General features: G+C 34.1%; 2 protein-coding genes across 3 annotated transcripts; one reads left to right on the top strand and one right to left on the bottom strand.

Annotated features, from left to right (window-relative positions):
* The first annotated feature begins 3,133 nt into the window (after nucleotides 1-3,133).
* LOC124362213 (trypsin-1-like) lies at nucleotides 3,134-20,414 on the top strand. The gene is made up of 8 exons (XM_046816532.1): nucleotides 3,134-3,255; nucleotides 11,955-12,014; nucleotides 12,827-12,953; nucleotides 13,129-13,295; nucleotides 14,858-15,083; nucleotides 15,851-16,015; nucleotides 17,189-17,389; nucleotides 18,718-20,414. Exons 3-8 carry the CDS (start codon nucleotides 12,887-12,889, stop codon nucleotides 18,846-18,848), a joined length of 957 nt encoding a protein of 318 aa, XP_046672488.1. The 5' UTR covers nucleotides 3,134-3,255; nucleotides 11,955-12,014; nucleotides 12,827-12,886; the 3' UTR covers nucleotides 18,849-20,414.
* Nucleotides 17,267-24,006, bottom strand: LOC124362212 (nucleolar MIF4G domain-containing protein 1). Of its 2 annotated transcripts, none has more exons than XM_046816531.1 (3): nucleotides 23,857-24,006; nucleotides 22,465-22,757; nucleotides 17,267-17,405 (listed from the first exon to the last, which is right to left on the bottom strand). In XM_046816531.1, exons 1-2 carry the CDS (start codon nucleotides 23,989-23,991, stop codon nucleotides 22,473-22,475), a joined length of 420 nt encoding a protein of 139 aa, XP_046672487.1. In that variant the 5' UTR covers nucleotides 23,992-24,006; the 3' UTR covers nucleotides 17,267-17,405; nucleotides 22,465-22,472. The 2 variants fall into 2 exon arrangements, with proteins under 2 accessions (XP_046672487.1, XP_046672485.1); XM_046816529.1 differs by having other exon boundaries at nucleotides 17,268-17,405; nucleotides 22,460-22,757.
* Nucleotides 24,007-24,056: the final 50 nt, after the last annotated feature.

Here is a 24,056-nt window from a genome sequence, read left to right as displayed (position 1 = left end):
AATCACATTTTATTAAGGAAGAATCATCATGAAGACTGTCAATGTTTTTAGAATATATGGTATTCAAAAGATAGAATTTAATTTCTCGTCAACCAAAACGTTAACATGCAAAAGCACTCTGTGGGTAGAACGAAAATGAGCAATTGAATTTATCCCTAGTTTCCCTCCTTCGTAGAAAAATATAAACACTTTTTATTTACCTCACATGGCTTAAATAATCTTTTACCTCTCCCTAGTTTTCAGTCTTTGTTTATTTGCCAGATTCACGATAAACCGATATTGAATATTATCCTATGTTGGTTATTTAATACCCAGATAGTTCAGATTTCTTTATTTTGTTCCCGAGCCAATATGCCAGTTGCTAGATCTCTCCTTTGTTTAACAGCACATTGTAGCTATAGTTGGTTGACTATCGCTTTATAATGCCTTCATTACGAACATTTCACACTACTTGGCACAATCTAGGTGTTCCTCACAGCCTACAGAAGACTCTGGTACAGTAAGGGATAAAATAGGAAACATGATTTTCGGGACATTAGCCATCGTTCACTGATACAAGAAATCGGTAACACTACGTTTCGAGATTTGCAATCTAATGTTTGGATGAAGTTAACATAACACATCGGGAGCCATAATTATTTAAAAAGAAATTAATCGATGCTTCGTGAATTAAATTAGCGGACCTACCGAGCAGCCAACTACCAGTCGAGATTTACCGCTTTGGTTTCCAATTCTAAAAAACGAACTGACGACTAGGAAACTTAAAATATCAAACAGATTAGAGTTTTGTAATAAACCAATGAGGAGCCACAGTATGATTTGAAAATAATGTTGAAAGTAATGTGTTTCTAGAATAAACCAATGATAAGAAAGGCCTACCCCCGTTTCCTAAATTACCGCTATTTTGTTTCTTCCGTGAAGGTCACCATTTACGATTGGCCTCTGGTCAGTTTTCATGGATTGGCTTTTCAGTACAGACCTATATCGTTAGGGTTTTCAATATTTAATGTTTTGTTTTTATTTAGTGCATGTTTCAGAGATAGTGAGTATGAAGTTGACACAATATATATATATATATATATATATATATATATATATATATATATATATATATATATATATATATATTTGTTGCGATTTAGTCCTGAATCAAACAGAACAAGATTTAATTTCTGACTTTTACATGTCACTTGCTCTGGTATTATTTGTTTATTTGAAACTAGATTGTAGTTATTGAGTTGATTGAGTTAGGTTAGTTGTGCATTTTAGGAAGAGACAAATTGCAGATCTCTAAACAAAATGTTAGTGATTTTTTGTATCACTGAAGGATGGCAATTGTCCGGAAAATCCAGTTTTCTTAGTGAACTTTATCTCTGTTTTTACTTTTGAAATTTCCCATTAGCTTCCCACGCTCTAACTTCAGTGAATGCGAACAGTTACTGATTTTTGGTAATAACATTTAAATACTCAGATCCGCAATACTGCTTGCGGAAGTGCAAATTTTAAAGGCACATACTACATTTACATCCTATGTTATATAACCCACTACAAACATTATCATACTCTTGTAATTACAGGTACAAACGGTAGTGTGATAAAAATTAAAATATCACATCCTTTTTAACATAACTTTCGTCGTGTTATTTATCTATTTGTTTATCTATTTACAGTTATTTATGTACTATTTAAGCTGTGAAAATGTAAGTGTTATAAAATCTTCAAGGCCGTTCAAAATCATAAAGTTACAGAACTAACCCAATGTTCAGGCTCAGATTTGGTATCCATTAGTAAGATAACAATACGTACCATTTTTTCTGAGAAAACATCAACAAATTACTTATAAAAGACTGTTATTTATGTTATGGACAATGATTACAGTTGCTTAACCTGATAAACAGGTTAAGGGTTACTGTGTGTAGCAGCCTGTGTAATTTCCTTTCATTTATATTTTACAATTAATAAGTATTCTACACATAACGTAGCTATGGTAGGAAGTGTTGATTGAGTTGAATTTTGAGTTTAACTCCAATTTACCTTCCTTTTATTTGCAGCGTCTGGTATCTGACACTGTCTCCAACTTAGGTGTATGTGTATATTATGCTACGTTATGTGTAGAAAACCCGTTTGCTCCACCGTGCTTAGAGATCGTGTCTATCACATCGTAGTGCACTCAATTGTGTACCTGATGAGACAATGATACTACCACTTCACCTATTTATATGTGTCTCTGATGTTGAAACTATACAAAACTTTCGTTTTGAGCTTCTTCGTCGTCGACTTTCTTTGGATCTTTTCAGACGACTACGACTCCAGATTCCAGGAGTCAAGTCTGAGACAACATCAGTCTTCAGACGCTGCACTAACAGAAAAGTGAACTAGAGGTTAACTAAACGTTCACATTCGCATTGAACCAACCCTTCTGACCATAATAATAATAATTCTTTTATTGCATTTTGGCAATATACATTGCATTGCAAAAGTCAAGTTTATATTATTATGTTATGTTTATAACCATAGCTGTGTTATGTATAGATTTAACACATTGACTTTGACAGACACCCTAGTGCATACTGGATGATTAAGATAACTGAGAAAGATATAGTCGCTATGAAGGTGTTAAATTATTTTACAATTACTTTCAGATGAAGGGTTCATTCCAAATTGCTTAGTTTATGCCGGGTGTCTTAAAAGTTCCAGGAGTCACGTCTGAGACCGTGTCAGATACCAGACTCTGCAATAAAAGGAAGGTGCACCGGAGGTAAACTCAAAATTCAATGAAACAGTATTAATTTGTAAAATATTAATTTGTTTCTCTGTTCCCAGAAACTTTGTCAATCCTTAACTTTTCTCCGAATGTTGCCAACTGCGCATAACGAGTACGATTCCGTGTCCAGTATATTTCCAGGAAGTAAGCCCAAGGACGTAGCCACCCTGTGTGTATACCTAACCTACAGGTTCGCTGTAATTAGGTCAGCTACTGTGCGCAGTTTGCCGACTGGCCTATATCCGACTATCAACAATAACAAACCCCTATGCCTGACGCAAGGTGGGCCGAGGTTGCGCTTGTGTAAAGCAAGGTGGGGTGTGCGCCATATAACAGAGTAGAGTGGCGCGCACGTGCCAGTCACATAGATGTCGGAGTGGTGAAGTTCGGTGTAGTGAATGATCTACTCGTGTCGTGTCTTTCCACTGGGCTGCGCTGCGAGTGTTTCTATCAGCTGATGCATCTGGCGCCAAGCTGCTGTCGTGAGTGAGGTTAGACCATCAACAATGTGTCTTTAGCTGTAACAAGATGTAGTTAAATATCTATGAACAAATAAAACATTGGATTGTTTAAATCTTAGATAATTACTGCCACATATGAAAATATAAGAATGCACATTCCTAACGTGCCAGTATTTAACCTAAATAACCTAGTAATGAGTAAAACTGTTTTCAGCAGTGTAAATAAAAAATTAGCTACACATTATATAGTAAAGTCTAAAAATTTTTACATTTTTTACGGAATTTTATGGCTAGCGATCTTATAATATTATAAGACCACATAAATTAATTATATAGTTAGTTAATCGCTACATTAAAACTGTATGGATTGCCATTAAATTGGTTTTGCAAGGTAAATGTTCCAACGATCAAGGGTTTTGGCTCTTGAATGATAAAACCTGTTGTAGTCTAACCTCCAAACACAAAATTTAAGTAACACAATTATTTTCGTTATTTTAAAAACTTACGTGAACCAAAATGTTTGGTTTCAAAACACATATAGTCTATAAAAAAATATTTGACAACTTATCACAATAGTTTCATAGTCTAAATAAATAAACTATTTGTAATCAATAACTCAGTATTTTCAAAGGAAATCCATTTTTATTTTGAATAAAAAAGCGTTACAACTGTGACACTAGATACTCCAATCCGAATGATAGTAACTTCAATTGCTTAAAAATTCTCCAGCTTACAATAATTCTGTTTGGAAAAACTCGTTCATCAAAACAAGAATCATATTTTATATATCACCTATATCAGTTTTAGTTTACAATATAACTTCCAGTGACAAAGTTTGATATACCTTTTAAGATGACAGTTACCCGCATAATTAGAGCCTCATCAGATTGAATAACCTTAACCTGTGAATGTATCACCTATGGATTAATATTTCTTGCTCAACATCCTCGAAAGTATCTCAGCCCCTCTTTAAATGCGTAGAAGACCTGGAAGAGAGGCGGAGAGCGGCACAAGTACGTTATCAGACCGTGTAACTACAAATGTAATGGTTGTGTAAGAGACCATATTCGGGCAATCTCGACCGGTTTGGTGACCGGTGACCGGTGACCGGAGTCCGGTGACCACGTGCAACAACACTTTCACTCTAGCGCATCCTCGCCGGCCATGTCCCCGTAATTGTACAGCAATCCGGATATCTTCATCTGAAAGTGACCCGACCAGACAACAATTTCAGTTGAACAACTTCAGTTGCTATTCCATCATTACATAAACTATTTCAAGGAAGGAGTATTCCCTTGGAGTTAACTTTTTGATTGCATTTAATGGATATTTTGGATGTTGAGGAACATTCTTTCTTGTGGATCTCATTACAAAATTAGAATCATATTATAAATTTCATCTAATGTCTTCAAAAACACAGGATTGACCAAAAGCAATGCCAATGTGACGCGAATGTCATACTGCAAGTATGAGTGACTAATCATTCGATTAACTTCAACCTGTTTAATAGTGATCACCTGTATGATAACTTTTTCTCCATTTCGTATTAAACTTGATTACAGCACGTAAGCCATTTAGCACCAATTTCACGTTACATAGAAGCGTTGTTAATTGATTATAAGTGTTGCATGATTGTTCAGCTCTTACTCAACTCACATCTGGAATTTTGAACCGCAAGAAAGACATGTCTTCGTCACAATCTCTTGGAACCATTAAAGATTTTGCAATTTGAGCCAAAAACGGTAATTGCTTTTAATCCACCCTCTCATCCAGCTACAGAATTTGGATGGCAATTGACTTCTTAGGTGCCAGTCAATCATTTCTCTAAGGTCAAATCAGTTAGGGAGTTCGGCTGAAGAGGTCAAGACCCCACACCAGACCCAACCGTACTCCATAACTGACAATACTATAATAAAGAAGTGCTAATGTGAGAACATGCTCAGACAAATCTTCTATCCTGCCCTCGTGATCTCGTCAGTTTACCGCCAACCGTCCTCACGATAAATTAGTGCTTTGTCCTCCACAGCAGGAGTTCGCTGGCGGCCTAGAAACCTTCAACCTACGCGTCTTTCCTTGTCAGGAACCGCTAGAGTTCTACTTATAGAGTGAATTTTTGATTATAAATAATAGCGGTCAAATTCATATTTTTTATAATCCCTTGCTCACTATTGCATTAGCTAGAGACGGTCAGAACATTCCTTGTAGAGTAGACCCTACTGTAAAATCGGGTTGATTCAAAAGGATTGATTGCCTTTTATAACGGGTTTATAAAAAATTTATAATGTTTCTTAATGTCTTAAATATAATTTTTGTTTATTACGAGTTAAGTCACTACATATATTAACAATATAATAGGAAATTAATTAAAAAATACTTTGTTTAATGTTAGGATTCATACGCAAGCCTTACGAACTATAAATATTGTTTTAAAATAAGATAATATCTAAAATTATAGTACAAATATGTAAAAAAACAAAAACAATGTAAGAAAAGAACTAGGTTTAGTTACACCAACAAATAGACCAAAAAGGCCTATTTTCGAAGACAAGAGCCGTTATTTGTTGGAGTTGCAGTGGTAGTAGTCTTCTTATGACATGTTCAAGTAAATTAATAAATAAATTTGCATTATATAAGTGCACAACGTAGTTTTTCATTTTATCGATAGAAGAATTTAACCTAAGAAACGAATTTATAGTCAGCCGTGCTAGGTATGGTGTGAAATGAAATGTAAGATTAGAGAAAGGTTAAAAAGTTATACAATTTTCCCTGGGTCATATTTTTTTAACTTTACACATTAATTTGAAACTTGTAATTTTAGTCTCTTTACCCGAACGTCTTAGGTATATAGTACCTTTGTTAAATGGAACCTTTGTTGTTTTATTTTATTCAAAAGAGGGCTGTTGTAGTTTATATGGAGGCAGAGGCCATTCAGGACTTGGGATCTCGATCATTGACAGTCTTTATCTTACATTTATGCGTAATGTTAGGTTAATTTAAATTTACTTCTTGTTGAAATAAACGGACAATTTTAGTGTTTGCCTATCAGCATTCGACTTTTTACTCGATTTGGAAAAATCCTTTTGTTTGTTGATAATAAAGTTCATTTTATGAGTAATTGATTTGATCGATACCTCCATTAATGGAGATCATTGAATTTTCAAACAATAAAATTATATAACTTTATCTTTTGAAGACATTTTCGTGAGTGGTACTGTATTTAATCTTCGCTTTGAAGATTACATTAAGAAAATTAAGGTTGACGAATACGTATTCTTGTATGAAAATATGCATATTTGTCAACACTAGTTTTGAAAAATTTAAATCAACTTGTCATAATGTTTTTCAATATTTGAGCACTACAGACAACGCACTTCTAAATAATTTGCTATTAAGAGAATAGGTAAACATTCCCCTTGGATATTGCCAATATCATATCTCCCCAGTTATGTCTCAAACTTTCATAACTATTTTCCATTCAATGAACATTTGTTTTAAAACCGTGTGCAAGTACGGGTTTCGACACCGTGTGCACACACGAGTACAAAGCAAACCTTTGTCTAAAATCGGCCACTCCACTTTCCCAGTGGACCGCAGCTCGTAAAGTCCTCACTGTTCACGGTTCAGCGCGCGGAGTAAACCGTGCCTGAAATTATTCAATCGGTGGAGAGTTGCAAAAGAGAGTGAAGCAAACTGTGCGCTAGAGCGGACGTGTGCAAGAGTAACCTTGCGACGGTTTGAGCGGGCGTCAGGGACAGGCACAGGACTTGCAAAACTCGCCAGGAGGTGATACTAGCAAGATCTGACAAGCTGTGTTAACATAAGATGTGCAATATTAAATGTATCCTGCACCAGTTTCATGAACGGACCTACAACTAAAAAAGTAGGCGGGACTGTGAGAATAGCATTCGTTGACTCTCAGTTATTCTTTAATGCTCAATGACCTCTTGAACCTGATACTCTGGAAGGAGATTCATAAGAGCTAGTTAACAGGCGCCATCTGTACATCTGGGTACAAACAATGATTGAAAATGGATTGTTATTTTCTACAAGGCTAAGAGTAGAGAGCAGAGCAGAGAGTTCACGGTAGAGTATTAAAACATCGCGTAATTTTTACAGTTACGATAGATTGATTGGCCATTAGCATTTAGTTTGTAATCAGACACTTAGACTTAGTCGTGAGTTAAAATCCCAAACTTTATCTTCAAAATTTTAAATGTGGAGCCTTCCAACATTTTGAGATCAGATCTTATGGCAGCCTAACTATTGTTTTATGACCCGCTGGGAATCTGTCAGTCTTTATCGTTTATGGCTCAATTTGAGACGTCAAATTAAATTGCGAACCTAATGGGACAAAGAGAATACCCTTTCTCCTAGATTACACTATATTTTGTAGTCTAGCCTAAGTGTTTGTCTATTTGTTTCCAGATGTACAGATAGCGCTTTATGAATCTCCTTCCAGAGTAAACAGTATCCAGAGGTCATTGAACATTAAAGAATAACAGTGCATAGCTTAAATGTCACGAATCTTGCAATGAAGATTCTGGAGTACCGTCAAAGTAAAAGGTACATGCCGATAACGGCTACCGAAAGTGAAACTTCGTTCAGGGTGTTGCAAAGATTGCGATCAATGAGGTTAGAGTTGGAGCAGATGGCAGTCAGGTGATGGTATCTCGGTGAAAATCAAGATTAGGAAGAAGATAATAGCCGCTGCATCGGTGATCGGCTCGGATTGTGTTAGTGGCCTATTCCACTTGACCCAGCAACAGGCGCCTGCATACAAACTAGAAGGCAGTGTTGTCATATAACCTCAACCTACATCGGCACGGTGCATCGCTACACGTGCTCGACCATTGCCAAACTAGGCGCTAATAATGTAGTAAATACCGAACGCAGAAGAAAAGTTAGTATACAAGTGTAAATGTTTAATTGGGTAAATGTTAACCTACTTTACAGCCTAGTGGTACAACTATAGAACTATCTAGCTTCTTTGATTGATAATAAACACTATTTCTTTTTTTTCTTTTTGCCTGTTGGCTGGCCACTATTTCTTGTTCTTTCATTTTGACACAAACAATTTACAACAAAATTGTAACCACGCCTAGTGTAACATATGACAACTTTCATCGGTAAAATTACCAACTATAAATTGACTAGTTTACTCTAGCGGCATCGTAACGAACCATCATTGTCAGTTACCGTGACGTTAACTGCGGCAGACGACTTACGGTGCATAGAGTAGCAGTTAGTGTTAACTGGTGAATCATTAATTTACTAGTGGCCGAGACGAGTTTACTTATGATGAACCATTATCAGTTGCCGTGACGTTGACTGCGGCAGGACGACTCACGGCATAGAGTAGCAGTTAGTGTTAACTGGTGAATCATTAATTTACTCGTACTATTGGCCGAGACGAGTTTACTTATGATGAACCATTACCAGTTGCCGTGATGGCTTTACGTATCATTACTTTTAGTGGTCAAGATCAAGGATGTACTCGTAGACTTTCCAGTACCGGAACGCGTTGAGTGGGGGTGGGTTATGGAGTCTCGCGGCAAAATGGGAGTCCGAGAACCTCCTGCATACAATTTTGAAAACAACTTCTATAAATGAGATTTTATTCATCCTGCGTCGAAGAATTAGAACTGTCATATAATGCACTTGTTAAGATTTGTTTTAGTACAGACAAACTGTAAATTGATTAAACTCAAGTAATTAACTCTGTTATGAATGACATAATAATCTTAAAACTAATACTAATAACAAAAACCATTTAAAATATCAAAACAATATACATACACATATATTTATATAAATTGTGTGCCGGCACTTAGTGTAGTATGGCTTAAACCTGTTAAAATACAATACATTTTCAATCTCAATTTCTCCAAAACATGCAATCAGTAGGCCACTGATCAGGTTCGAGCATTGTTAGTTCCTACAACAGTCGAACATACCCGTTAGCCGTTTGATGAAACGGTCGTATCGACAGACGGAATTCGTGGCTCAGAATCGTTGTGAATATTCTTTTTTTCCAATTTGCTTACGAAGCTTGTCACCAACTGTTGATGATTTATTTTTGAACTTGATTTATTTTCTGGATGTGGGATAACACTAAATTTTCCTTCATTAATAGTTAATTTTGCATGTAAAGTTTCATTTTCAGGCTTTTCCTTAAAAAAGTACACATTTCCGTATAAGTGTAGCGGCATTAGAGCACAACCGTTGTTCGGTTTTGCAGAGATTCTGAGAGCATAGCCAACTTGGCTAGAATGTTAAATAATATTGCTAAGTTAAGTAAAAATATGTGAAATGACAGCTTTTAACAAACCACTGTACACTGCTAGTTCTGTAGAAGCTGTAGTTCTATCAATATTAGCCGATTCAAAGTGCTTAAATTCCCCAAATGCCAAAGTGATCGGTGCAAGGCCCGTTGTTTTGTCAATAATGTAGGCTGTTTAAAAAGTAGTTTTGTAGTTTTGGTTGTCACGTGGGTGTTGCAATGCATTCTCAATTATGTTTTTTAGCTTCAGAAACAATTCTGTAAGCAGTTGTGTGGCTAGCAGAATGTTTGTGTCCAAAAACATTTTTTCGTAAGACGACAACTGAACAAATTTGCCTGATCCGTTGAAAAGTACCATATACTCGTAGATATTCGTCTGTTAAAAACAGATGCTATAGTTTTCTGTTTTGTATTTTCACTTTAAATTTTAATTGAATTTAAATCCGAACAAAATATTGACTGAACTACCTTAAACTGTTTTCGTTTAAGCGCACATTTGTCAACCGAGAGCATGTTTGGTAAAATCACGCAATATAAATACATGAACTATCACAGTTAGTTACTAAAAAAACACACTTGTGAAACGTTTTGCGATGCATTTATTAGTGGTGATGTACTCTGACAATAGAGACAAAATAGTAAAAAGGTCAACGCAGACAAACGACAGACTATGATGAGATGAGAATAGGCTCTCAACATAGCGCCTTGCCGACCCTATTCAAGCTGGCTCAAAACATTAATTCGAATTCAATTTTTTTCTTGGTTCGTTTAAGCAGAAATTTAGCTAACACTTGGAAAAAAACACATAATTAATTGTAATGGAGTAAAATATCAAGGAAGACGTACACAACCATTTTACCAATTAATTAATGTTTCCTTCGCTAAAGCAGTAGGCCTATTGGAACACGCATTTCGGCACCTGTCCACCACTGAACGAGATGGGGTTTGTGATGAATTATTACCAGTCCCCGTCACGGCTTTACTGATGAATCATTTAATAGTAACTTAGCCGAGTATAAAATTAACTGATGATGAACCATTACTAGTTGCCGTAACGTATTTACAGATGAATAAATAGTAAATCATTTACTAGTGGCCGAGACGAGTTTATTGATGAACCGTTAAACTAGTTACCGGTATGTTTTTACTATTTGGCTCTAGAATTATTTCTAGTTGTAGCGGGTTCATTAGTGAACCATTAGTTTTATCACAACTATTTGCAGTGGCCGACACTAGTGACATCTTAATATATCGAAATGAATCGTCCATATGTACTTTCCTTTAGCCTATGGATTAGTGTATTAGCATTTTAGCATAATTTCAAACATTTTTTAAACACTTTCAAATCAAATCAGATTTTTATTGCCAAAAAATTTTACAACGCATGGCAAAAGTCAACTTTTTACTCGCTAAAATGTTTGTCATACAACCCAAGAAATCTCATTCAAACATACAATTTGCAAACTTAGATACATCCATTCGTTCGTCAATTATTTCCACTTCCAGTCTTTTTAAATTGGTGGTCTCCCAATCATATGCTAAAACCGTCCACATTATAAAATGTTTGTGACACTAAAAAGCGTTTCAAACGAGTTTTTAACATCTTGGGCGTTGGAGCGTTTTTTTAAAACTGATAATTTGTTGACGAAATGAACACCTGCCTGTAAAGGCAAGCATTCATAAACCACCGTTCTGTGTTTACCATTTCGATAGCTATCTCTGCCTGTAGTCACATACACATGTATGTCTCTGCCATTCGTCATGGCACATTTAGACATACAAAACAGAGTTGTTTCCAAGATGTAGAGACTGGGCAGCGTCAACAGTTGTAAATTTATGAAGGCTTCCTTGCACGACTATCTAAAATGTCAACTGAGCGATAATGCGGATCGCTTGTTTTTGCAGCTTGAACACTCTCATAAATTAATTGTTTGCACAAGCTCCCCACAACACCAGCCCATAAGTGAGATGGGGGTAAATCAAGCCATAATACGCCATCATCAAAACCTGACTCTAATTGGCTCTAACTGGAACCTGGACTCTAACCATCCACTTTAACTGTTTTCTGACGTTCTAATTACTTGTTAAATAAAATTTTAAATAGTTCTTTACAATTAAAAACATACAATTGTGATATAATTGTGTATCAACTAAAGTTGCTTTAAAATATCTTCCTTTTATCTTCGATAAACTAAACGAGGAACAAAACTTTTGTATACTGTATGCAAATTTATTATGACCCAAATTTTTATCCTTGCTATTGTAAATTTCTTTAAAGTACATTTTTTGATAAACCTTGTGTACACTTTAACTTTAAATATTCAATAAAACTATTTTATAAGTAATTGAGTTAATACGAATCACAGTCAGTTTTAGAATTTACACACAGGTGAGTCTTTTGGCTTATAAAATATTTTTCTATTAACTATGGACAATATATTTGTTTCAGATTCTACCCCATGCCTGGAGAAGCTAAGCAAATCTACATTTTTCCTCGAAAACATTGGAAGTAAGTTTAAAAAAGTACATATGATGTTAATTTAAAAAAGTTTTGTTATAATATTTGAGAGACAGTGTAGAGAAAGAAGGTCAACTTGAAGAATTATCAAACAGTTAAAAATTACTAAAAATTGTGTTACTACAGAGAATGCTCAAATGAGACATATTTAAAATTTAGCACATTGTGAACCACCAATGTCACTTCATACTTGTCCTAGTAAAACTAATTAATTATCATATTTAGCCAAATATGGTAGTCGTTTTTAAATATCATAATGAAAAAATTGAACTTAAATATGCTTCTTTTTTAAAAGTTTTTTTTGTGACATTTTGTAAAGATAATAGAATTTTACATATATTTAGGGATAGTGTTCATGAAGATATAAATTCTGTTTGTTATCATTTCTGACTTTTGCATGGTGTCATATTCACTTTAACCCCGTTTGTAGTTTACATGTTAATTCAGTTAGTTATCCACTTGAGGAAGAGATTAGATTGCAGATTTTAAAATGTAGCGTTACAGTTAACGATAGCAAATGTCGAAAAAATCACATTACCTTCATTTAAATATGCTTGTCCACACACACGCACCATACCTTTACTGTCTCTTGGACAATTTAAGAACCACCCAAGTTCTGATATTTGGTGATCTGGGAGAAACACATTTAATGTATTATTATACTTTAATATCTAGGTTATCTTTTCCAAGGTATATGACTATCTAAAGATAAACATTGTTTATTTTTCTTTCCCAACAAATATCCAGATTGAATTGAACACATGGCTTTTTCAAAGTTTTAATTTATAATTACTTTGTTACAGCAATACATTGAGCAAAGGTCACACTCCTTACTGGAAGAATCAGAAAAATTGTAGCAGATCATGATACGATTCGGCAGAGCTTCTTGTATCATCGTCATACTTGTCACTGTCCACGCAACTCCTTTCGGTAAGCAATTCCATGGTATATTAAAATTACTTTAGGGTCTAAGACCTCTTAATTAATAATTAGGAAATATAAAAATCCAGCTTCAGGTAAATTTTACGTTATGAGAATATAAACAGTGAGATCTAACTGCTTCTAAAATACATTGCTACATATTTCCAATGTGTTCTTTTCTCAGAGAGGGAGTTCCGCAGTGGAGGGTTCCCCAAGTTCCCGTTGGCAAGAGGAAATCTGGAGCAATGTGGAAGCCGCACTGTATCTCACTTCGCCCAACGCAGTGGAAGTGCTGCTATTGCCAAAATTGTTGGGGGCTCCACTGCACCCTATGGTGCTTACCCTTGGCAGGTCAGTTCAGAAAGGACTTCTGTTTGCTGGCATATTTCTCCGATCTGAATCTTTCCAAGAGACTAACGTTACTATACAATTTTCCATGCTTCTCAGTGAACAATTATTCTTATTGCATTGCAGATTCTTTGTAGATCACTGATTGTGAATGTTTTATAATTTTTCGTGGTTGCATATCCAGTGAGGTTCATTTTGTTTTTTTTTTACAAGCCAGTGAAGAGAAGCATACAGATTTTTTTGTGCTGTAGTGCTTTATTTTGAAACTGGTCTTGTAACTTTTTATATTGTCATGAATGTAGTGTAAATCCTTTAGATTTTCATGCTTCTTTGTGTTTAAAGTCAACATGACTGTGTGTTTACTACTATCTGGGCAATGCTAGACAAGGACTAACTGTGAACATTTTTGAATAAAAAACCTTCAATAGGCTTGACAACACATCTTGTGTCCTCTAAAAGTCAATTGAACATTTGGTTTTTAAGTTTTAAATTATTTATATGTTTATTTGCAAAAGTTGTATTGTATTGTAGTATTTTTTGCAGTACACAAAACATCTAACAAAATACATTACATAAAATGGGTGTTGTTATTTTTTGTTTATTTTATAATATTAAAACAATAAGGATATTATTTTACGCCACAACAGTTTACAGCTGGGGTTGGTTGTTAGACATAGTATGTTACAGAACTATGACAATGTTGCTAAGTGGAGGAAGAAACATTGTAGAAGAGGTGATATGTTCAACTAAAAAATAAAATAAAAAATATTCAAAAATGTGTCCTTTTAATAAGGTGCAGGTGCAAAAATATAATTTAACAGTCTTTTGTGGGGACTGTTACAGTAAAGTTCTGAGAATGAATAAGAAAAAAGTGTTAAAGCTCAAAAATAGGAGTAAATCAATGGCAGTGACAAAATACATAATTCAAGTTTGGTTTTGTTAGTTACTTTTAACAGTCTATGGTGTCCCTATTTTACTTAAACTTTACCTCTCAGTGTTTTTTTACTCCAATACAGGTTCAATAAGAGCTTTCCTGAAAACATAATTTTAAAACCATAAATTTTCGAGGTTACATTTGATCTAAAGATTTCAAATAGGCATTTGATGACATGCATCACTTTGCCACTGTTTTAAGGGGGGGCCTTCTCTATAAACTACTATATCACTGTACTACCCATGTGTTAGTAATGTAAATATTTCAAATATAATTGGCCGATTGGCAGCGAAGCCTATCACTTAGAGAGGTCTGGTGAAATTCTTCTTCCACCAGTCTGTCCACAGGGTATCTCGATAACAAATTGAACTATGTACTTGAAGTTGTGCATGAAACTTTTCTACATACACTTGATTTAGTTCTAAAATGGTGCGCTTCCCTCCTGGCCTTAGTGAAACCTCTTACACGATATGTGTTCTTGTAGGAGAAATAGTTTGTTGGTGGGCATACTATCACATTACTGTAATCACTATGCTACAATTCTTAGAAAGTGTTATTAATTTAAACCTCTGTCATTTATACAGAAATTAAGAAAATATAGTCAATAGCAAAAATCCTGTATCGATTCTAGGTAGAGATCCAAGCCTTCCGGGCAGGTTCTCATCGCTTTGAACACCACTGTGGAGGCGCTGTGGTTGGAGACAGACTGGTGCTGACTGCTGCACACTGCTTTGCAAACCTCGACTATCCTGAGAAGATCCGCCTGATAGTCGGCAAGGTGAACTTGTCAGGCAGAGACAGGCATGAGAGGACGTACAAGGCGGAGAAGATAGTTATACACCCTGACTTCAGGAAGGGTAAGTTTCCATTTTCCTTCATGATTGTAGTATTGGTCTCTGGTTATCCTAAGGCATGGGTGTATATGAGGAGGGGGCTCAAGCCCTCCCCCCAATTTTAAAAATCATTACAGTTTCACCCAGTAGTTTGTTAAGCTAGAACACATTTATGAGGTTAAAGATCCAAAATTTCCAGTAGGAAGATTGCTGACCCTCTATTTTTGGAGAGTATTTTGTATTTCCTAAACTACCCAGTGAGTTACCCCCCACCCCGAAATAATTTTCTATATACACCATTGTTTTAATGTGGTGAATCAATATTGGGTTTAGAATTTTTTTTTCTGCTAAATTCTTAGCTGTAAGATAACTTCCCCAAATACTCGTATTGAACAAGTCAAGTTTTTCTGATCACTCCTCATGAAAATTAATGACATTTAAAGTAGGAAATTTTATAATATGGCCCAAATATAATTGGAGAAATGACATATTTTAAAATATTTTATTCATTGTCAACATTAAAATTTTTCATATTTCAAACTAGGAAACAGTATGATTCAGTGTTGACATTGTTGTAAAGGACAAAGTTTGAAATTGCTATTGGATATACATATAAGACACAATTTGTTTATTACATTTGTTTGCCACTTGTTTTTTTGCACAATTTATTAATTATATTGTGTAATAAATCAACTTGTATACATTTTGGTGGCATTAACTAAATTGTGGCTGTAGATGGTCATTTAAAATATGTTTCTACCTGACCTTGACCAGATTACGTTGTGTTACAGATGGACCTCACAGCAATGACATTGCCATTATCAAAGTTCGTAGTTCCAGTGAAGGAGGGATTCACTTCAACTCTCACGTCCAGCCCATCTGCCTGCCCGAGACGTTCACTCAGAGGGTTGCCACCGGAGACTGGTGCACAGTCACTGGCTGGGGCGCTCAGAGCCGTGAGTACACCTTGCTTTCTTCTCTGTTTAATATAGCAATCTTTAATCTTTAATGTACACAAGGGTGGATCCTGCATGAAGTTTGAGGAGGGGATGTGGATACCTCCTACGGAAGGGGAATCAGGACGACACTTACTATTCCCACTAAATAAAAAAATTCACATTTTTACGAATTTTGGAGTCTAAAATTTACTTTTATACTAAAAAAGTCTAAAAAGATAAATATTTGAAGTCAAATATAAGGAGTCATGACCTCTGTTACCTCGTCCCTTTATATCCCCCACTGAATGTAGACAAAGAAATTTTCTATTAATAAATAATACTTTTCCTTATATTCGATTTGGAATTCTTCTTTAAAGTTTTAGACTATTAGTTTTTTAATTTTCCTAGTAAAGTTTATATATTTTTAATATAAAAAAAATATAACCTGTTTGATGAGTAGAACAAATTTTTCCAAATAAACAATAAATAGTGAAAAAACTACAATAGCGTTTGGATATTTATTAATTGTATCTTTAAATGAGACATCTCCCACTGCTCTATGATTAAAAATTAGGTTGTAAAAGCGCATGAGAATTAAAATAGTAGTTATGGTGCTAGAATCAAGATGGTTGCCAGTACAGCCAGCTTTTAATGTTACGTTATGGTATTCAATTATGGTGTATTCATCAACACCTATTACATTAAGACAAATTTTTTATATTGACAGTAAACTTTAATGCAAAATTAAACAATACGTATTGTTATATTTTATCTTAAAGTTATTTTGAGCTGTACTTGTTTTTTATTTTCCCTAAATAAACATGGTAACTGTAGTAATAACTGAAAAATACAAACTTTTGTAAACTTAGATTAAAAATTATGTATCCAATACTTAATTTAAATTTGAAGTTTCATCAATTCAGATAGGAAAAAGAATAATGTTTCAAAAGTATTAAACATTTTATTGTAATCTATTTTACAATCTGTATAAACAACAACAAAAGGTAACTACTAAAGATAAATTATTTACAAATATAAACATCTTTGTACAAAAATATATTACAGAGTTTGTGGTTATTTTATAATGGTTACATTTATAGTATATATACTGTCTCAACGTCAACACATGTTTTAAATAAGAAACATTTTCAATTCCTGGTAAATCCTGTAAAACGTTTTGTGTTGTGACAGAGGACGACCTGGAGAGTTTGTCGGATGAGCTCCAAGCAGCCTCGGTCCCCGTCCTGGACCAGCACACCTGCCGTCAGAGTGACGTGTACGGCGGCCGAGACCAGAGCATCCTGGACAGCATGGTGTGTGCAGGAGTCCTGGAAGGAGGTGTGGACGCCTGCGGAGGAGATTCCGGGGGTCCACTGGCATGTCAGATCAACGGTGAGTATCCAACTTCCTATTGAGAATACAGTACAATGAGGATAGTTATACTATAATGGATGTATTACCCACATTATTAACTAACATCAAAGTCTTCCGGTTCACGTCGCGTCAAAACATTACTTACACAATTAACCTCTTGAAATATTTCGGCCTCGCTGGAGAGAGCCATCTTCAACGAAGTTATTTTTGTTCTTGATTATTTCCAAAGTTTCTCTTATTACCTTTCGACAATAGTAGGGAATTTTGGCAAGTACTTTTGTTTTATGGACTTCTATTGCATGTTTGGTCTTCAAACCGTGTCACAAAGGAATCACATTTATAAGGATAGAGGAAGAGTGCAAGACAAGTGTTAGTTCTGCCCCCCCCCAAACTCTCTTATACAGACGACTGCTGACTATTGGTAGTTTCGGTTTAACATCTGTTGACTGAAAATGGCTCTGCACAGTGAGGTTGAAATATTTTAAAAAGTTAATTGTGTACTACATCACATAACATGATACATTCTCAGACACAAAGATATAAAGTCATTAGAAATTTATGAATTATTGTTGACCTTATTTTTGAGCAAATATCTCATGCAAAAATCAACTGAAATAATATTATTATTGATAAGAAAACTTCTATGAAATAGCGATTATGTTACATTAATATTTAAAACAATCTTTAAGGGTGTTTGTTAGGAAAGTCAATGGCCAAGCGGTCTTAGACGCCGGACTTTGGATCTGAGTTAGAGATTGTGCAGATTAAGATTCATGTGACCGGTTTTTTTGTCAGCACTAATGATCTAGTACTGTATCGACTTTCCCTCTTATTCTGTGTGATCAGTTCCAAGCACAGGGCAATGGCCCATGAAGAGAGGTAGAATAAGGCTCAAAATATAAGCCTCTCCTAAACATAAAAATTACAACAGACATAAAGATCTGTATAATTTTTCATCATATCTTTGAACTAGGTTATCTTAAATTTTAAAAATTTGCAATTTCAATCTTACACAGTGGTGGATTGATCAGAGGCATTGTTTACTGGTCAGCATAATCATGATAGCTGTCCATAATATTTGTAGCTTAATATGTATTGCACAATAAGTTTCAAGTTTATTCAAACCACTAAATCGAAGTCCGTGGAAAATTGCCAAGATAATATGCAATTAATAGAGAAAACTAATAAAACCTGACCCTACTGGTTTGTTCTATCAGCATTACGATGCTTGGTTCAGAAGATTTTATTGGTCGGCCTGGTGCGCTGGAACTATCAAAGCGAACCAACCTGTAGTCTACACTTTTGTCTGATATCTAATGAGTCTTTATCATTATGTTTCATTGCAGGAAAGTTCGTGTTGGCTGGCCTCGTATCCTGGGGTGACGGTTGTGCTAAGAAGAATCGTCCTGGTGTCTACACCCGTGTCAGTCACTTCACGCCTTGGATACAGGAGACTATGGCTAAGATGGGGTTGTAGCCCCCACCACGAAAAATTACCCCTCTTCCCCACCAAAGATGATCTTCAGTTAAGATGAATAGGAATGTCTGCTCATGTTCTTTTGGAAATGAGACGAAAAGAAGATAATATGTTGCTTTTAAACAGTGGATTCTAAAACTGTCAAAACATGGTCTCGAAAAGTGTTAGCCTACACCCAAACATTTTATTGGCTACTAAATTTTAGGAAAAGGTATGATTATACTATTGGTTTTTAAAACAAATTAATTCGAGAATCAAATTACTTTCTGAACTCTGACAATGGAAGTTGTCACATTTATTAATAAAAGGTCAAAAAATTGACTTTATAACAGCTTATAACTATGAACATTTTATTTAATTTTTTTTTCCAGAGACAAAAATAATTCCTATTCAACTAAAAATCATATTTTAAGTTCCTACATTTTGTCTTAGAGACCTTATTCTATAGCACACCCAGTATAACTGCAAACTAATTATTTCAGGAAAGGTATCTACAGATTTACTTTTCAAAACAACATTTCCACATAGGCTATGCTATGTCAACCTACACTGTATTCCAATGAGCCGTGAATAAATTAAAGTGAATCTTAAATAAATGTATAAATAAGTTAAGACAAAGAACATTCATGCAAAAAGTATTACGACACAAGTAAAACCAGACACGGCTGTGATAGATAGTTAAGTTGTGTGTACAGAAACTGTTGATATTAGTGATTAGATACTTTATTTTTATGTTTAACTGTGTAAAAAGTGCTTAAAGTTCCTGAAATTACCTGTACAGTAGCAGTAGTTAAATGATAAATAAGTTTATTTGTGTTACCTATGTTTAAGTTCAATATCACATACTTATTGTTTATTTCAACGCAAACCTAATCTAATAACATCACAAAACAATAATTCTCATTCCTAAAAAATATGATTTCCAAATTAACATAATTGGGAATAACCCAATGTTTAAGACATAATGTGGTGTAAATGTAAAGGAAGAATCTTTTAGAAAGAAATCTTTTTATTGTGTAAAGCCATTGCAATAATTCACTAAATTATGACAAACTCTTGTAGTTTTGGAGACCATGTTAGAAGATCAACAAACAAACCACTAAAATAAAAATTAATATTTTTTTACACACACACACACGCACACCACACCTTCAGAAATTGTATTTGTCAAGTGATGTTTTGTCTATATTAAACAGATTTTATTATTTTACATTTTCTAACCACATACTGCCTATACATTTTCTTATTTGTCTACTCTGTACATTTTTATGCTTGTCATCAGTGATATAAGATAAAAGTTTTTTAAAGTGATTCTTTGATTTTTTTTAGTTTTATAAACAATTGATTAATTAGTGAACTAAAAATAAAAGACAATCGTTTTATTTTGGCATCTCAAAAAGGTGTCTGCACACCTTATGACCTTGTACTTGGTTTTAATGTTCCTAAAAATTGTGTAAATGTATACCTTTTAGCCTTTAAAAACATTTTTCAAATTCTGTACAGTAAAATGAATTCTATTAATTAAGTACCCTTGTTAGTGTAAGTTAACCTATAATAAAATATTAACATCAATTTTAATTGTATTTATTTTTCCTTTTATTTTTATAAAACGTCTTTAAGCTGAAAATTGACCAGTGAGAGTGTAATATGAGCCCAATGACGTATTATGCGTCTTCTTATAAGGCTGGATGTACCTCGACTTAAGAGGAGTCATTGGAGAAACTGGAGGAAAACGGTTTCACATAAAAATTCATATCATTGTTATTAATCCTTATTTAAAGCTGGAATTAACTTTGTCAATCTCTAAAAGATCACATAGTATTAGAAACAGTATTAAAATGTTCTACATTATAACTTAAATGAAAAAATTAAGCTGTTTTTATCTTTTTGTCTGGAGTCTTTTTATTTATTTTTTAAAGTTTGATTTCAACAAAATATTAAAGAAAGATCCAACTCAAAACTTCTTCAATCATTAGCTGTTGATACACAGTATTTTTGTGAACCAATAAAAAAATGTATAAGCTTAATTTGTAAATACAGCAGTCTTGGTAATTCAAGTCTTAATAGTTCCAGCTTCCATATAATTCTTGAGATACTTTGCAGTACAATAAACAAAATATAGAGCAATGAATAATATTAGTAAACAGCGCCTTTAACTAGTAAATGCAGTGTAGAAATTGTGAGGATTGGGCAGGCCGTTCTGTAGGGCGCATAGTTCGTTACGTGACTGACTCGTGACTTATGTGAAGGCTAAGCAGTGCTGGACATAAAACAACAAGCAGAAGCAACTGCAGCCAATACTATAATACTTCAACGCTGACAGAATATTGCTGACCACCAGCTTTACAATGAACTTGTCTACTGTACATAAAATTATATTGTATTTTATCTTTTATACTGTTATTTTACTTTAATAAAATGTAATCGTTCATTTAATTGATAATCCCCTTTTCTCAAGATGCTAAGTGTAATTTCAAGTTTTTTAAAATAATTTCAGGTAGACTCGGTCCCGTCTACCTCCGATTACTGAGACTACTGCATAGTGGGCTTTTTTTATAAAGCACTAAAAATCATGTAATTTATAAATACAAATATGGAACACACTAAGAAAAACAAATAATTTTTTTCAAATAATTCAGTCATTGGTATAAACTGAAAATGCAATTATTCAAACTTAGAACATAAACACATTTCAGTTTATTTTAAATTATTAACATTATTTCAAGTCAGAGTTCCAAACATTTAGCAGGAATTGAGGGTAACACTTAGTGTGAACTCCCTTCCTGTAAATAAACATATGTTGTCACCCCAAACATAAAGAGGTGTAACTGTCTAAATTTAAAAATTGTGTTTTCCACACAGAACATATGTTGACATAAAACTATCAGAAAAAATATTACCCATATGATGGAATATCATTATTTGGATATAAATACATATACACTTTATCAATGTCTACAACTGTTGCTTATGAAAAAAGTTTATGATGAGGTATAACTTTGTTTTTAACCACCTAAAAAATTGTGTTTCAATATTCACACCACTGTGCTCGTGTGGATTTTGTTTTGTAAAAGAATGATTTATTCGCCACTATGCAATGAATAGTATAATTATTGTAGTTGTAATTATATACGATTCATCAACTATATATATTCTACACTAGCAGTTAATAAAAGGGTTAAAAATCATTCTGCTAACCTTAAAATCTGCGGGAGTTAAATATATCCTATTTGAGCCAACATTGCTATCATGATGGCAGTTCTGAGAACCTCTAAGTCTTGATCGAATTCATATTAACTTAATATCGTGTCTTTAGATAGGTAACGTCTTGACAGGTGTAAGGGATATATAATTATTAGTAAATCAAAATTTATGACTAAAGAATAGACCACCATAGGAAAGGAAGTGTCGTAATACAAAGAGAAATAAATATCCGTTTGAATTACTTTCACCACCACTTTCTTTAAGAGCTTTTTGGCACATCATATTAAAAATGTGCAAATTACTCAAGAACTTTTAATCCTTAATCAGTCTCTTACATTATCACTAATCCACCGAATTACCGAAACAGTAAACTGTAATTTTGTTTAGCATAAAGAGATGCTCAGTACCTTACTTGCACCTCTAGAAGAACTTGCTGGTGTCGACACTGATGAGGGCAGTCTCCGCCAGCTTGACCCTATCTCTCAGCAGCTGCGCCTGGTCAGGTGCCATGGTGGAGGTCTTCTTGAGCACAAACACGTGCAAGAACAGGCGCAGGCTCTGGCGGAACATGTGAAGCTGCTCGGAGCGTGCGGCTCGTGCAAACACTGCGACCAGAGTCTCCTCACTGTCGCTGAGAAGTACAGAAAGCAGCACCTGTCGCACCAGGCTTACCACTGGCTTGCTGATCTCCGAGAACTCTACCACCTGAAGATAGATTTAATCACTTATTCATTTGTTTTAAAACAATTCACACTTTTTTAATGCTTTGGATACTAATGTGTGGATATTCTGGTGTGTCAAGAAATGCAGAGAAATACTAAGGATGTGCCTTTATAATGTTCTGATATCAAGACGTTCTGAATGCTTTTTTTGTATTTTTTATTTTTAACTAAACTAATTGTATTTACTATACAGCAATAGCTATAAATATATAAATAGGAATTGCTGTATTAATATAATATATCTTTGAATATGGTTTTCTCCTGACATTTTGTGATTGTACATAAACTACACATTATCAACTTAAAAATATGGAAAAAATAAAACGTACACATTTTGTTCAACAAGCGTAATAAAAGTTGTATTTTTATTGTAAAACACAATAAAAGTTTGTGATTATGTATAATTTTATCTGGATTGCTTAGTGATATAAAACATTTTGCATTCATAATTTTTGGTAAGAGCAATTTTATTATTACTTTTAATGTTTATATAAAAATGTGCCATGTCATTTGCCATATAATTTATTTACATACCATTTTTTTTAATAATTAATTTTTAACAAAGTATAAGAAAATTACAGGTAAAAATGGAGGGTTAACTGATACAAGATCAGGCTCGTAGGGATACCAAAGCGCCAAGTCTAGATTTGTGTTGAGATCACCCAGTACCAAGTATTTTTTCCTATTTTAGCGGTTTTTGACATACTATTGAAAAAGTTATTTAAACTTTATTTTTTACAGTAAACATTTATCCATAAGATTTATAAATATTTTCATGCTAATTAGGGATAAAACTATAAATTTATAATTATTCCCGTATTTGCTTTTAAAAGCTAGTGGAAAAGTCTAAAATTGCTCAATTCTGCTGGTCTGAAATCATCACATGAAGTGGGATAAAGCCAAAAGAATACACAGAGAGAATTTTTCAAACATATAAATATTGAGACTTCAAACATAACATTAGGAGATCAACCTCTAATTCAACCTTTTGTTGAATTTTGGCACTTTGACTGTCAATATTATAAAAATGAATTTTACAAAACCTAATAAAATGTTATTGCACTAGATAACACTGCACTTACCTTCAACACCGATATGGGCAGAGCCTTTTCTAGAAACAAATGAGCAAGGAACTTTGCCAGGTTTGTGATCTGAAACTTGGACTTGAAACTTGACGTCTCCTTCAGCTTGTCCCACACATGGTATTGCAGGGTCATCTGAAAATGTCAATTAACAGATAAATAATAATTATTTTGATTACAATCTTAAGTCATTACAATAC

The sequence above is a fragment of the Homalodisca vitripennis genome, chromosome 5, assembly GCF_021130785.1.
Source record: "Homalodisca vitripennis isolate AUS2020 chromosome 5, UT_GWSS_2.1, whole genome shotgun sequence".
NCBI classification, from domain to species: Eukaryota; Metazoa; Arthropoda; class Insecta; order Hemiptera; family Cicadellidae; genus Homalodisca; species Homalodisca vitripennis.
The sequence above is the reverse complement of the archived record's forward strand: the minus strand, read 5'-3'. Positions and strand labels throughout refer to the sequence as shown.

Excerpts from the sequence above, each read along its gene's own strand:
- LOC124362212 (XM_046816531.1), bottom strand. The coding sequence starts at position 23,991 with ATGACCCTGCAATACCATGTGTGGGACAAGCTGAAGGAGACGTCAAGT. Across the intron at positions 22,758-23,856 it reads TGCCCATATCGGTGTTGAAG|GTGGTAGAGTTCTCGGAGAT; the intron begins GTAAGTGCAGTG and ends ATCTATCTTCAG.
- LOC124362213 (XM_046816532.1), top strand. The coding sequence starts at position 12,887 with ATGATACGATTCGGCAGAGCTTCTTGTATCATCGTCATACTTGTCACT. Across the intron at positions 15,084-15,850 it reads ACACCCTGACTTCAGGAAGG|ATGGACCTCACAGCAATGAC; the intron begins GTAAGTTTCCAT and ends GTTGTGTTACAG. Across the intron at positions 16,016-17,188 it reads TGGCTGGGGCGCTCAGAGCC|AGGACGACCTGGAGAGTTTG; the intron begins GTGAGTACACCT and ends GTGTTGTGACAG.